The 14416-nt window shown below is 37.2% G+C and overlaps 1 protein-coding gene across 13 annotated transcripts in view; it reads left to right on the forward strand.

Moving 5' to 3' along the window:
- CSGALNACT2 (chondroitin sulfate N-acetylgalactosaminyltransferase 2) overlaps positions 1-14416 on the forward strand; it is a 53319-nt gene that overhangs the window by 24232 nt on the left and 14671 nt on the right. For 9 of the 13 annotated variants that reach the window (XM_059169535.1, XM_059169527.1, XM_059169529.1 and 6 more), the window contains 3 exons: positions 377-555; positions 2100-2194; positions 12442-12523. In XM_059169535.1, coding sequence (XP_059025518.1) covers positions 377-555; positions 2100-2194; positions 12442-12523 — 356 coding nt within the window. Of the gene's footprint in view, positions 1-376; positions 556-2099; positions 2195-5559; positions 6342-12441; positions 12524-14416 lie in introns of those variants that run through there. The other 4 variants (XM_059169538.1, XM_059169537.1, XM_059169536.1 and 1 more) reach the window with 3 other exon arrangements.

Consider the following 14416-nt stretch of genomic DNA (forward strand, 5'->3'; position numbering starts at 1 on the left):
AAAAACACAAGAGCACTCTTTGAATGTACCATTCATATGGAATGCATTGTTTATTACCAAACATTATGGCCATTTTTCCATGTGTATATTCCTTATCTCCCCAATAAGTTTTTAAGATCCTGAGGAGCAGTGATCCCTCAACACTTTTTAAGCTCACACCACAAACATGTTGCCTCAGATACGGCCATTTAGTGAATATCTGTCCCTGATGTTGATCATACATGTGAAGCTGATAATTTCCTTTCCCTATATGACTGTAGAACCAAAATTGAAAAATACTTGAAGTATAAGACATATTTTGTAAGTCTTGTTGAAAGAAGAGAGTTGTTAAATTTTAAGTGGGACTTACCCTTTGTTATATATGCTTTCCTCCTAGTGAGTCTAATTTTCACAATTACACTTTGGTCTCCTTGAATGAAGAATTTAATCGTGGACGAGGACTAAATGTGGGTGCCCGAGCTTGGGACAAGGGAGAGGTCTTGATGTTTTTCTGTGATGTTGATATATATTTCTCAGCTGAATTCCTTAACAGCTGCCGGTTAAATGCTGAGCCAGGTGCGTAAAATCTTGGTAGATGAGTTGAGTGTAGAAATTGAGAACAGTGTCAGCATGTCTCATATTTTGGATCAAGTTAATTATGTTTTCTTAAAGTTATATTAGGCATACTTAACTGGAATATCAAGTAGAAAAGTTAAAATTTGCCCCTCTGAAGTTCATACCCCTGTGCTCTTGTGGCCAAATCCATTGCCAAAATTTGAATCCAAATAAACAAAAGCAAAGAAAATGTCTTAAAATTGACAAGGAGGAAGCAGCACTTATCAGAAAAAGAGCCAAGCAGACAACATGGAGATGTGTGAAAGAAGTACTCTACCTCAGGCAGGTGGTACCAACAGAGACACACACACATGAAGAAGCCTAGATATAGATGGTGCTTGGCATCCATACTACGTATGGGGATCATTTACTGTACTTTGCTTTATGTTATAGGTATTTTTTGAAAATGTATGAGCAAATGATATTTTTATAAATCAAATTTTATTTTAAATGTGAAAAGAAAATTTTCTGTGCCAAAAAAACTCCTAGTAAATGCTTTTTGTGTAGAACTATTCATATCCTGCAAATTATTAGCCTATTAATTATTTTCATTAGGGATCTTTATCAGGAACTCTTTGAGCACCTAGTGAATAAATGAGGGTTGGGTTTACTTTTTTTGCACCAGACAATATGAAGTTCACAATGTGAAAGTGGAAGGAAACATATTTGCTCAATGTAAAAGAAATATTTTAATGTCTAGAAATAGATTTTCCTTGGGAATTGAACTTCCATTCCCTAAGTGAATTTTAACAAAGGTGAGATGAGCATCTGGTAGGGATTTTGTAATAGAAAGGCTGCCACATTACCACAAGTACTTGACGGTTCCTGAGCACTTTATATTATCATGTCTAACTGAGGCCCATCTTAGCAAGGGCTTCTCTGTTGAGGGCTCCTTAGTCTTCACAGGTCCCTTCACTGCTATGAGTTTGAATGCTAATGACAAGATTTTCTGCAGAGGCTATTAGATCAGGTATTTTTAACTTTTCCAAATCTTACCAAAATCTGTCTGCAATTCTGTATTTTAATTATTGTGTACAAATCTGTTGATTTTATAGTATTCTTTGGATTTACTGTTCCTGTGATTCATTTTGAAGGATGGATTTAACACATTTCTAAGTTCTTGGTGATTGTCAGACGTTAACCTACATCTATCACTGCTAATCAGATGAAATGATGAGTAGTAAATAGCTCACCTATTGAATAACTGACCAAAAACTTGTGTATCTCTCCAAAGTCAAATGGAGTAAATGTGTGTTACACCCTTTAGTCTGTTTTTTAGTCTCTTTTAGGTTATAAATTTTGTAGCTACTGATACATTATAAAATCATCATGTTCATCAAATCAGCATGATGTTTAGTAGCCTGAAAATTTACAAAATACAATATTGATAAAGTCACCATATATGACTAAAGAAATAGCAGTATTAAATATTGATAACACGGTATTGATCAGTCTTTCATTTTATGACTTTGTTATGTGATGTAACTGTGTATTTTAATTTATAGGTAAGAAGGTGTTTTACCCTGTGGTTTTCAGTCTTTACAACCCTGCCATTGTTTATGCCAGTCAGGATGTACCACCACCTGTGGAGCAGCAGCTGGTAAGACTCATTGTTAGTTATGAAAGGCCACAACGATCCTTGCTAGATTCCTTTATGTTTGTTTCACAAGTAGAAAAGAAAGTTTCGATAAAAAACTGTAATTTTTTTTTTTTAAGATTTTATTTATTTATTTATAGGAGACTGAGTACAAGCCAGGGGAGCAACAGAGGGAGAGGGAGAAACAGGCTCTCCCTCTGAGCAGGGAGCCTGATTCAGGGCTCAATCCCAGGACCCCAGGGTCATGGCCTAGGCCAAAGACAGACATTTAACTGACTGAGCCACCCAGGAGCCCCCCAAAACTCTAGTTATTATAAACACTTTTCATAGTATCTTTTACCACCCCCCATAAGGTGATTTTCCACTTCCTGTTTTAGAATCAAGTATCATTCTAGAGAGGGAAAGAAAATTAGGCCACAGAGAAAACTTAATGTTCTAGAATATGTAGATTTTACAGTCACATCTGCCAATGTATTCTCAGTAATACTGAAAATAAGTTTTAATTTTAAAAACCTTATTTACTAGAAATTAAAACTACAAAATAAACTAAAAAGGAATGATATTCTGTGGTTAATTACTAAAGAAGTCATGGAGTGGGAATGCCCATAACAGAACTTACAGTTATTGATAAAGCTATATAAGTTTTTTTTTACTTTAAGTAAACATACTATGTTGGAATAATTTAAATTATTCCAGAAAAGTTGGAAAGATAGTATAGAGCATTCCTGTATTCCACCCCGTTTTCCCTCAGAATAATATCTTATGGAACGATTTGTCAAAATGAGAAATTAACATTGCTAAGTTACTACTAACTACACTGTAGATTAGGATTTCACCAATTTTTCTACTAATGTCCTTTTCATGTTGCAGGTTCCAATCAAGAATACTATATTGCACTTAGTTTAATCTTTTATTGTTAATATTAAATAAAAATGGAAATAAATGAGCTAAGAAGTCAATTTAAGATATTAAAAAAATGAGTAACTCTGAGCAAAGAAATAAAGATAAGGCAGAAATTAATGAACCAAAAATAATAGTTTGACTAATATATAGTAGCTTATTCTTTATGTGCAAAAAAAAAAATTTCTTAACCAAAGTGGGCAGATTTGGGGTAAAAAGGAAAATATGACAACTGAGAGGAATCAATTTTTTATGTGGTAAATTTTTTTATGTGGTAAAATTCTAAATAAAAGATTTGAGAACTTATAAACTATTAACACAAGCAAATTTTGTGTTAGCATTTTATATATAAAAGAGATGGAAGCTCTGAAAAGACTAAGAACCACATAAAAATTAGAACAGTTATCAAAAAAATTACCCTGCATATGAATAGGTACAATGTTTTATTGGTGAGTTTTTCCAAACTTTTGAAGAACAGGTAAAGTAATACCATATGACCTACTTAATAAGTTTTATGAATCCAACATTATCTTCAGACTCCAGTCCTGCCTTTAGCAGAGGGGCTGGATATAATAAGCAATATATCTAATAGCTACAGTTGATGCTATAGCAATATAGCTATTAGCTACAGTTGATGTGTCTGTATACACACACCCCTCTGCCTTATGTGTAGGCCAGTATTACTTGGGAATATAGAAACAAATGGGATCAAAATGACAAACCAAGCACCCACATGCCTTATCTGAAACCCTAAATCCTTTGTAAAAGTGAATTACTAAAAAGAAAAAAGTATATTAGCTTTGGAAAATGAGAGAAGTGCCCTTGGTAGAAAATTTTGAGAAATTGATATAAAGTGGCAATAGTTGGCATAGGATTGATAGAAGAAAGAAGAATCTGGAATATGTTCAGGAGAACACAAGATGGGGCTGCTCTGTATCCTCTCATCCTCTGAGCTCATGGAAGACAGAGCATGATGGAGTACATATTCTCTGGGCATGTGCTACGCAGCAGGCATCACAGGGATTGGACTACAGGCTGCGGCAGTGTATGTGGTCCCTGGAGCAAGAGAGGTAGGGTAAGGTTTTGGTAATATTGAGTTGTAGGATGGATAGGGAGTGCCAGGCTCTGAAAATGAGCTGCTGTTGGCACATTGTCCCCAAGACTACATTCAGCCCCTCTTCCACTATTATTAGAGATAGGCCCCTGTAATCTTAGCTGACAGCCAAGGGTTTTTGAACAATGATTTTTTTTTTCTTTAAGTATGCTCATTGTCCAGCGTGGAGCCCAACATAGGGCTTGAACTTAAGACCCCGAGGTCAAGACCTGAGCTGAGATCAAGAGTTGGTTGCTTAACTGACGAGCCACCCAGGTGCCCCTGAACAATGATTTTTGAAACAAAAAACAGTAGCAGTGAACTGAGAGTAGCCAAACCAACATTATGAAAGGGAGGCACCAAATTTTAATAAACAGAAAAGATATCACATGAGAATATGAATAGAGAATGAAAACAATTTAAGGTAAATAAGTCTTCAGGGAAAGAAAACATTAAATTAGTAAGACTAGGTTTGTTGCTAAAAAGGTCAACTTGGAAATTGTGAAAATCTAAAACTCAGTAAATGGGCTTAATATTGGAACGGTTACAGTTGAAACAAGCCTGTAACTAGAAGACAAGTTACCTGGGCACATAAAGACCAAGAAATAATGTAGAGAAAAATTGAGACATGAGGAATCACTCAAGAAGCTCCCAAAATTGTTAGAAGGAGCTCCAGAAGGGAGAGAAAAGCGAGAACAGACAGTGGATGAAATAGAAGAAAACTTCGAAGAGCTAAGGAAAGACAAGTCTAGCATTTGAGAACTTGTCTGCAAAGGAGTAAGAATCGGATTGGCATTTGCCTTCTTTTTGATGATAATTGGTGCTAGAAGACAATAAAACAATATCTTGAATGTTGTGAGAGAAATAACTTTAATTCTGTAATTTATATTTCACCTATTTGAGGGCAAAATAGATATTGTTGAATATTCAAGGACTCAAGGTTTACTTCTTACAGACCTCTTCAGCAGAATGAGAAATGAACCCGTTTGAAAGAAGACCCGAGAATAAAACAGTAGTCACCAGCACTAAAACCCCAGTAAAACTTGTTTAAGTAGTTGTTGATGAAACACATAATAAAAAAAAAAAAAAGAGGATAAGGGTATATCAAAGGGATACAGCAGGAGCCTGAATAAACTCCCAATGGCAAAGTTAGAACAATTTGAGCAACAAAATAAATAACATAGTACTGGATTGCAACCCCAAGCATAAAATAACTATCCATGAGTACATACTGATATAAATAAATTAGCAAGTGAATAAATAATAATAATAATAAATCAATGGAGAGACTGATTAGATAGGAGTATATAAGGGAGAAGAGCTAAATCTTTGCTACAGAATTCTGAATAACTTATGTAGATACTTTCTTTTCCAGTAGGTGGAGCTAGGTGACTCACTTCTAAAGAATTGAGTATGGAAAGAGAACTATTCAGTGGAGAAACCTGGCAAATACCACCTTAAGCCAAGTAATGAAGGTTAACATCACCAGTGTTATTATGCACCCCAGATTTGATGAATCAAGAAGGGCATTTCACTTCTGTGGCCTTCCTTCCAGAAACCTAATCATGAGAAACACTTCATTCAAACCCACATTGAAGAGTATTCCACAAAATACCTCAGCAATACTTTAAAGTGTCAAGATCAAGGGTGCTTAGCTGGCTCAGTTGGAAGAGCATGCGACTGTTGAACTCAGGGTTGTGAGTTTGAGCCTCAGAGTGGGTGTGGGTATTACTAAAAAAAAAAAAAAAAAAAAAAAAAGTAATTTTTTAAAAAGTGTCAGGATCATCAAAAAACAAGGAAGACTGAGAAATTATGAGTTTCCAGACCAAGGAGGCATAACAAATGAATGCAGTGTGGTGCCTTGGACTGGATCCTGGAACAGAAAAAAGGACATTAAAGGAAAACTTGTAGAATCCAAATAAAGTCTAAAATGTAGTTAATAGTTGGGTGCCTGGGTGGCTCAGTCATTTAAGCGTCTGCCTTCAGCTCAGGTCATGATCCCAGAGTCCTAGGTTCAAGTCCTGCAACCAGCTCCTTGCTCAGCAAGAGTCTGCTTCTCCCTCTGCTTCTTCCTCATGCGTTCTCACTCTCTCTCTCTCTCTCTCTCAAATAAATAAGTGAAATCTTTAAAAATAAATAAAATGTAGTTAATAGTAATGTACTAGTGTTGGTTTCTTGTTTTTATAATGTACCACAACAACAATGTAAGATAATAACATTTAGGTGAAGTTAAAACTAGGTGAGAAGTATACAGGAACTCTGTTCACTACTTTGCAGCTTTTCTGTAAATCTAAAATTACTCCAAAATAAAAATCTTATTTATAAAAAAAAAAATTGCTTGATAAACACAGTGTTAAATGGAGTCAATATGTGAGGGTGAAGAGGAATGTAAAAGCATGCTAATATTCTTGTCTGGTTTGGGAGGATGTGGGAGAAGAATGATTTGAATGTGGGTTCATTCTAGATGTTCCACACAAAAAAATAAGTTTAAATACTTCCACTTCAAGTTGTAGTTTCACTTTGTAACCTTTGCAAGTTACCCTTTCTAAACTTCAATCTCCTCACTTCAAATAAGACAAAAGCTTGCTCTCCATAATGTGTAATATTTTCTCCTTGATATTAAAAGTAAACAGGAAATACACCATTAGAAAAAAAAGGCTAAAAGACAGTTGGTAGTATTTCATAATAAACATATTTAACCAGCCTTACTAAGAATAAATAAAAAACAGCAGGGCAATACTTTTTTGCTGCTGTAAAATCAGTTTTTAAAACAGCCATGCAAACGAGGCGGTGGGGTAGGAGTTCTTCCATCCATGCTGGTGGTGTAGGAATGCAGACAAGCTTTCTGGATCAGGAGTTTTCAAATAGGTTCATCCCTCTGATTCCGTAATCTCCACTCCCAGGAGTCTACCCTGAGAAAACAGAACCATAGAGCAGCAATACATATGATAATATCAACAACATTGGAAGCAGCAAAACTGTAAAAATAATGAATTATAGTACATAGGATGGTGAATAGGTAGCAAGAGGAAAATGTTCATGAAATGTAGATTATACAGTCATGTAAATGTAGAGGAAAATATAAAGTCTAAAAAAGGGAAATTATGTGTATTTTTTTATATTTTAATACTAATACTATTTTTTTAGCTATCCTTTTCTTTGGGTAAGCTATTGTTCTGTTTTTCATACATGTTAACTCATTTAATCCTTCTTACACCTCTGAGGTATATGCTATTATTACCCCTGTTTTACAGATGAGGACACAACCATCTGGTGGTTGAGTGCCTGCCTAGTTGCACGGCTGGCATGGCTGGGGCCAGGGGCCCGGGCAGTGTATCTCCACTCTTATCCACTGCACAGACTTGCCTGTGTTACCATAATTCATCCAATAGGGTTCATTCTAGGCCAGCCACTATTTACTGCTGGAATCCCCAGCACCTAGAACCATATAGACATGGTTATTATTCATAAGAATCTTTATTCTGGTAGGAAGAGACAGAAGATGAAGTCAATTAATAAATACCATGCAGATCATTAAAATGGGCTGAGTTGTGAAAAATTATTAGGTGTTTCTGTGGTGTGTTTAGTCAGAAAGACCTTTTTGAGATGAGGCTGTTGGAGAGGCCATCCAAATAACAGGAAAGAACCTGCTACCTATTAACTGGGGAAAGACAGTCCCAAGCAAAAGGAACAGCTACTAGGTTTCCTAAGGTGTCTAGGGCACAAAGCTGGGCCAGTCATGTTGAGCTATAAGGAATTTAAGCTCAGTATGATAGAAAACCTGGGGAGGGTTTTGATTCTGTAAAGAATGGATGGGGTGTGGCTGGCTGTAGCTACAAATAGCCAGTTAGGCTTTTACAGTGTGCCAAGGAGGTGACCGTGGCTTGGGTAAGGATGGTAATCGCAGAGAAAGTTTGAAGTATGATTTGTCTGACAGAACTTGCTGGAGAATTAGATGTGAGGAATGAAAGACAGGAATGGCAGAAGGAGAGATTAGGGATTCAACCTGAGCGTGGTAGGTATATATGTTGTTTATTATTAGACCTCCAAGGGAAGGTGTCAAGTTGCCACATGGATTTGTGAACCTGGCAGCCTGTGAGGGCCTGGGGGCTGGAGATGTAGATTATCTGTGGACACCTGCATCCCCCAACTTGCTTAGGAGAGGGAGAGAGAAAAATGAAATAAAACATTAACAATTCGGGATTACAGACAGTGGAAATGTGTTGTTTAAAAATGGAACAAAACTGTGGGGCACCTGGGTGGCTCAGTTGTTGGGCATCTGCCTTTGGCTCAGGTCACTGTCCCAGGGTCCTTGGATCAAGCCCACATCGGGCTCCCTGCTTGGCAGGAAACCTGCTTCTCCCTCTTCCACTCCCCCTGCTGTGTTCTCTCTCTCACTGTGTTTCTGTCAAATAGATAAATAAATCTTAAAAAAAAAAAAAAATCAAAACCAATGACTCCTTTCCCCAAGTGTGAGAATATAATATGGGGATTTTTTTTTAAGAAACTAAGTTATAAAGGAAGACTTAATATTTGTAAAATTATAATTGTCATGGGGTAGAAATGTCAGAGTGAGTGTTTTATTTTATTTGCATGGAGTGGGGAGTGTTTTGTTTTAATACTTTGCACCAGGATTATGTTTTGACTAAGAAGATAAGAATATTGGAACCTGGTTTTGCCACAGAAATTATAATTTCATTTGACAAATGTTCATTGAAAGCCTACTATGTGCCTTGCCTTGTTTTAGGTGCTCCACATATAACAGTGATCAAAATCAACAAAAAGTCCTGCCCTCTAGGAGCTTTACAGTCTAGAAGGGGAAGAAGCCCTCCCCTGACCAAAAAAAAAAAAATTTTTTTTTAAAGAAAATACATACCTCACTTATTAGTTCCAACTTAAGCTGAGTCCTCAGTGCTGCCTGGTTCTTCTATTTTTTTCAGCCAATTCTCCCATTACATACAGCAGCTTTTTCTGACTCTTCCCACTCCTCTCAAGATTTGCCTCCTCTGCAGACCCATATACTCCCTTCATTCCCGCTATCTGCAGTATTTTCATGTGCTACCTTGTAGATCACTCACATTCATTATGCTCAGAACCCAGGTTTGCACCATTCAGCTCTGTGCCCTTTCCTCAGTGCTCCCACTATTGGGGGATGGCACTACCACATACCCATTATCCAGGACAGCAGGCTGCTGTCAGCCTTGGTTGATCCGTCCCTCTCACCCCAACTCCTGCCCATTCAGTCACTTCTGACTTCTATCAGTTCTTTGTCCTCAGTCTTTTTTTTTTTTTTTACACCCACATGCAATTTTTTCTCTCTGAACATATCATCAGCTTCCCATTCCCAGATTATAACTATTGCCTCTTAACCATCCTCTCAGCATCCCTTCTTTTCCCCTCTTCTATCTCTTCTCTATACTCTAGCTAGAGTGATCTTTCCAAAATGTCACCTGATCATATTACTCCTCCTGTCCTGATTCTTCAGAGAATTTCCATTGCTATTAGGATAAAGCCAAAATATGTGACCAGGTATCCTGTTCTCTCTGATGTGGCCCTGTGGGTCCCTTAAACCATGGGTCATCAGTCTACGGTCTGTTGGCCAAAACAGCCTACTGCCTAGTTTTCTGTGGCTCATGAATGAAGAAGAGTGGTTGACAAATATTTTCAAGAATACAAATTTCAGCGACCATAAGTAAAGTTTATTGGAACACAGCATGCTCACTTGATTACTTAATGTCTGTGACAACTTTCACACTACAGTGGCTAACATAAATAGTTGTGACAGACTTTATGTTCTGCAGAGCCTAAAATATTTACTGCCTGCTCTTTTGTAGAAGTTTGCTGAGCTCTGGCCTACATTTGTGGGCACCTGTACTTCTGTCTCCAACGTGGTCCCACCATCCTTCATCCACATGCTCTCTCCAACCTCCCAAGTCTTTGCACAACCTGTTCTTTTGTCTAGACCTTTCTCCAGCACGTCCCTCAGTTGACTAACTCTGGCTTATTTCTCAGATCCTAGTTCCAACTTCATTTCTTAGAGGAAACTGTCTTAGAACCTTGCACTTTGGGTGAGGTAACTCTCCTTTCTGTCACCCTTCTCATGTCTGCATCCTCATGTCTCTCCTTACCAAGCTCCAACTTTATAGTCAGCAGCCTCCTTGCCATACTCACCTTCATCCCTCACCCTGTCCAGTGTTTTCTCTTAGAACCCCAGCCTGGTTAAGGGCAACTCTTACATAGGCGCTTGAGCAGTGGAATAGGGAGGGTAAGAAACACACCTATAGTAAAGTCCCACTATAGGGCCACTGCCTTAAAAAGATGACCACAGGTCTCGGTTCCACAGCTGCCCTGACATTTGTACCTGACCGTGATCTACCCACTGTCCATCCTGCAGGCCAACCATACTGTCCTCCTTCTCTTGTCTCCCAGCACCCCTCACCACTTCTCACTCTCCACATACCTTGCTTCATATTTCACTTAGAACAGAGAAGCAGACATTTCACTTCCTTATTCTATCATAAGACTCATCAGCCTCTCTCCATTCCCAGTGGAGGAACTGCGCACATCCCTTCATAAGGCCAACCTGTCCTTTTCTCTTGGACTAGAGCTCATCTTTCATGCCTAAACAAGCACTCCCCTCCAGCCATCCTTCACGCTCTCCTATCCTAACATTATGCTTCTTCTAGATCATTACCATATGCATACAAAAGAACTGTAATACCAATTATCCTTTAAAAATGTTAATAGCCCTTTCTTGTCCACAGGACCTCATTCCTCTGCTCTTGCCCTTTTTTTCTCTGCTCTTGCCCCACTCATTCCCTTTCTGCTTCATAGCCATCATACATGCTACCCTCTTTGCCTGGAATGATCTCCTTTAGATATTTCACAGCTCACTTCAGTATTTCATTAGGGCCCCTGCTTGAATGTTATCTCTTCAAGGAGACCTCATATGGCCTTTATATCCAAAATGGGCTTTCTGTCTCTCATGGTCTCCCCTTCTCCTACTGTATTTTTCTTCCTAGCATGTATTACCACCTGAAATATATATTTATTTATTTGCTATTTTTCCATCAAAACAGAGGCTCTGTGATGGCAGAGACTTTGTCATCTCTATTCATTGCTATGTTCCTAGCTCTCAATACCATGTCTGATGGGTAAAAACACTTGCTGAATGCATGAATAAAATAAAGAATCTTTATCAGGTGTCAACTTTTACTTGATTCTGGGGTTATATATCATCAGAGCCCTGATTTTCTTTTTATTTCTCTGTTTGGACTTCAGTGGTGACAATTTCATTTTAAAGGACTGTAGCAATTCCAAGCTTCACATCTATACCCTATACCAGGAGTTGGCAAACTTATTCTGTAAAGAGCCACAGAGAAATATTTTGGCTTTGCAGGCCATATAGCTAAATCCCTGTTGCAGCTACTCAACTATGCCACTGTACCATGAAATACACATAGACAGTTTGTAAACAAATGAGTATGGCTGTATTCCAATAAAATGATTTTCAAAAACAGGCGGCAGGCCAGATTTAGCCTGGAGGCTGTAGTTTGCTGACTCCTGCCCTACACCATCCAAAAAAAGCAAGTGTCTTTTCTAGTAGTTCTCTCAGAGGAATGAAGGGGCCTTGTTTTCCAGAGTTCCCAACAACCCTCCCCTTTTACCATGTTGGCCTGAATTTTGTCCAGTTCCTGTTAGTCAATCAATTCCTGCAAAAACTGGGTGACACTGTGCCACTAATACAGGCATGGTTCAATCTAAAGCTGTGGGTGGAAGGAGCTTCCCTGAAGCTCATGTGCTACATGGAGCCAAGTAATTGCCAGAGCAAAACTGTACACAGTTAGGTAAGGAGCAGGGAGGTGAATGCTGGATAGGCACCAAATAAGGTCTGTGCAGAATTAATTACAGTGTATTATAGGATGAGTTGTGCAACTGCTATCCTCCAAGAATGGAATGTAAGCTCCTTGAGCTCAGGCACAATACTGTTTGGTCATTAGTAACCCCAGTTTGCACCTTGCCAGAGGGCTTAAATTCAGCTAAATTGAATGTAGCAAGAACCCTTTGCTGACAGAGAGTACTGTATTTTTGTTGATTTTATTTTTAAGGATTTAATCATGTGAATGCATGTGATCCATTGTCAGTCACAGAAATGACAGGAAAAATTGTTATTTGGAAAGTTTTAATTTTTTTCATTGTTGATTAAAACTTCTAGTTCTTGAGGTATTAAATTGAATTTATTTTTTTTTAACTGAAGGTTCACAAAAAGGATTCTGGCTTTTGGCGAGATTTTGGCTTTGGAATGACTTGTCAGTATCGGTCAGATTTCCTGACAATTGGTAAGCATACCTTATATTTATGGAGGGGGTATACATATTTACTGTTGTGCTTTATGGCATTTTTCTCAAAGGCCTCAGAATCAAATATTTTCCTATTAAATTATGAATGAGATTAGCTAAAAAGAGGCATCTAGAGGTGTGAAAGGCAAAGTAAGTTTATAATTAATGTCTCTAAGTAGCAAAAATGAGATCATTTTTAAAAAGTAAAATAGAATATTTACTTGTTTCTTTAAAATCAAAACACTAGTTTTTTAAAATCATCTGTTTGGCTTGTTACCAATATTTACAGTTGTTACAAATACTCTTACAAAAGATCTCTACATAACTTTGGTGTTGTGCTCACAGATTGTTACATCTGGAAGTAATGTTAGATTATCTAATCCAAGGGCTTTTGCATTTTTTTAATTTAGAGATGAAACCCTCTTTAACTGTCTATTGAACTATTAATGAAATCCTAGTATTTAAAACAAATGAAAAGATAGCTTATCTTTCTAGCTCTGGTTGAAGTTGGAATGGGGCACTTGGAGTCACTGGCTTAGTCATCCACTCCTTGAAGCCAAAATAACCCTGAAGAATCTGGTCTAAGCCTCCTGCCCCACTCTAGCTTCAGTCTTACCCAGCAAAAAATGCATCAGAGTATGGTTTAAGAAAGCAGGCTGAAACCTGATTCCATGTCTCCTAATCAGTTGGTGGCTACACTTCCATAGCATATAAGAATGTATTTTATATATTTATGCATGTGTGTGTATATATATCTAGATATGTATATATACATAGATGTGTATATATATCTAGATATGTATATACATCTATACATAGATATACATATTTACATATATATACACATACTTATCTATATATACACATGCATATATTGGGTTTTTTTATATTTTGTAATAGAATATATTTTGTGTACTTTTTAAGTCCATCTTACATTTATTTTTTATAATCAGCCATTTATTGTGGAAGTTCCTTCACCTTGTCTCTTTATCATTGTAACATCTGAATCATGCAAACAGCAAATAGTAACAAAAGGACTATTAAGTTAAACTAATGCCCTTTTCCCTGATTTCTGGATTAATAAAACCGGAAGGATACATCACTGCTTTCTAACCTGTGTTATTTCTCACTGCTCCTTTCTCATTATCTTTTTCCTCATATTCCTATTTGGTATGTGTTGGTATAGCTAATAGTGTTCCACATTTCTCTGAGACTCTGTTCTTTTTTCATTATTTTTTATTATTATTATTTTCTTTTTTTTTAATTTTCATTAATTTTTTGTCTCTGTTTGGATTGCATAATCTCAATTGGTCTGTCTTCAAGTTCACTGATTCTTTGTTAAGATCTAATGAGCTACTCTCATGAATTTTTCATTTACATTGTCCTTTTTAACTCCAGAATTTTTTTTTTTAAGATTTTTCTTTTAAAGATTTTATTTATTTATTTGACAGACAGAGATCACAGGTAGGCAGAGAAGCAAGCAGAAAGAGAGGAGGAAGCAGGCTCCCCGCTGAGCAGAAAGCCCGATGCGGGGCTTGATGCCAGAACCCCGGGATCATGACCTGAGCCAAAGGCAGAGGTTTTAACCCGCTGAGCCACCCAGATGCCCCATAACTCCAGAATTTCCACTTGGCTCTTTTTATATATGTAATTTCTCTCTCTTAATTAATATTTTCTATTTGATGAGACATTGTCATCTTGCCTTCTGTTACTTCTTTAAGCATGGTTTCTTTTAATTCTTTGAACATATTTATAATAGTTTTGAAATTGACATCTGGGCCCTCAGTTTCTCTTGCCTGCTTTTTCTGGTATATGGATCACACTTTTCTAATTCTTTACATGCCTCATAATTTTTTTCTTGAAAACAGGGCATTTTAGGTAAAATATCATGGT

Source organism: Mustela lutreola, chromosome 4 (assembly GCF_030435805.1).
Source record: "Mustela lutreola isolate mMusLut2 chromosome 4, mMusLut2.pri, whole genome shotgun sequence".
Lineage (NCBI taxonomy): Eukaryota > Metazoa > Chordata > Mammalia > Carnivora > Mustelidae > Mustela > Mustela lutreola.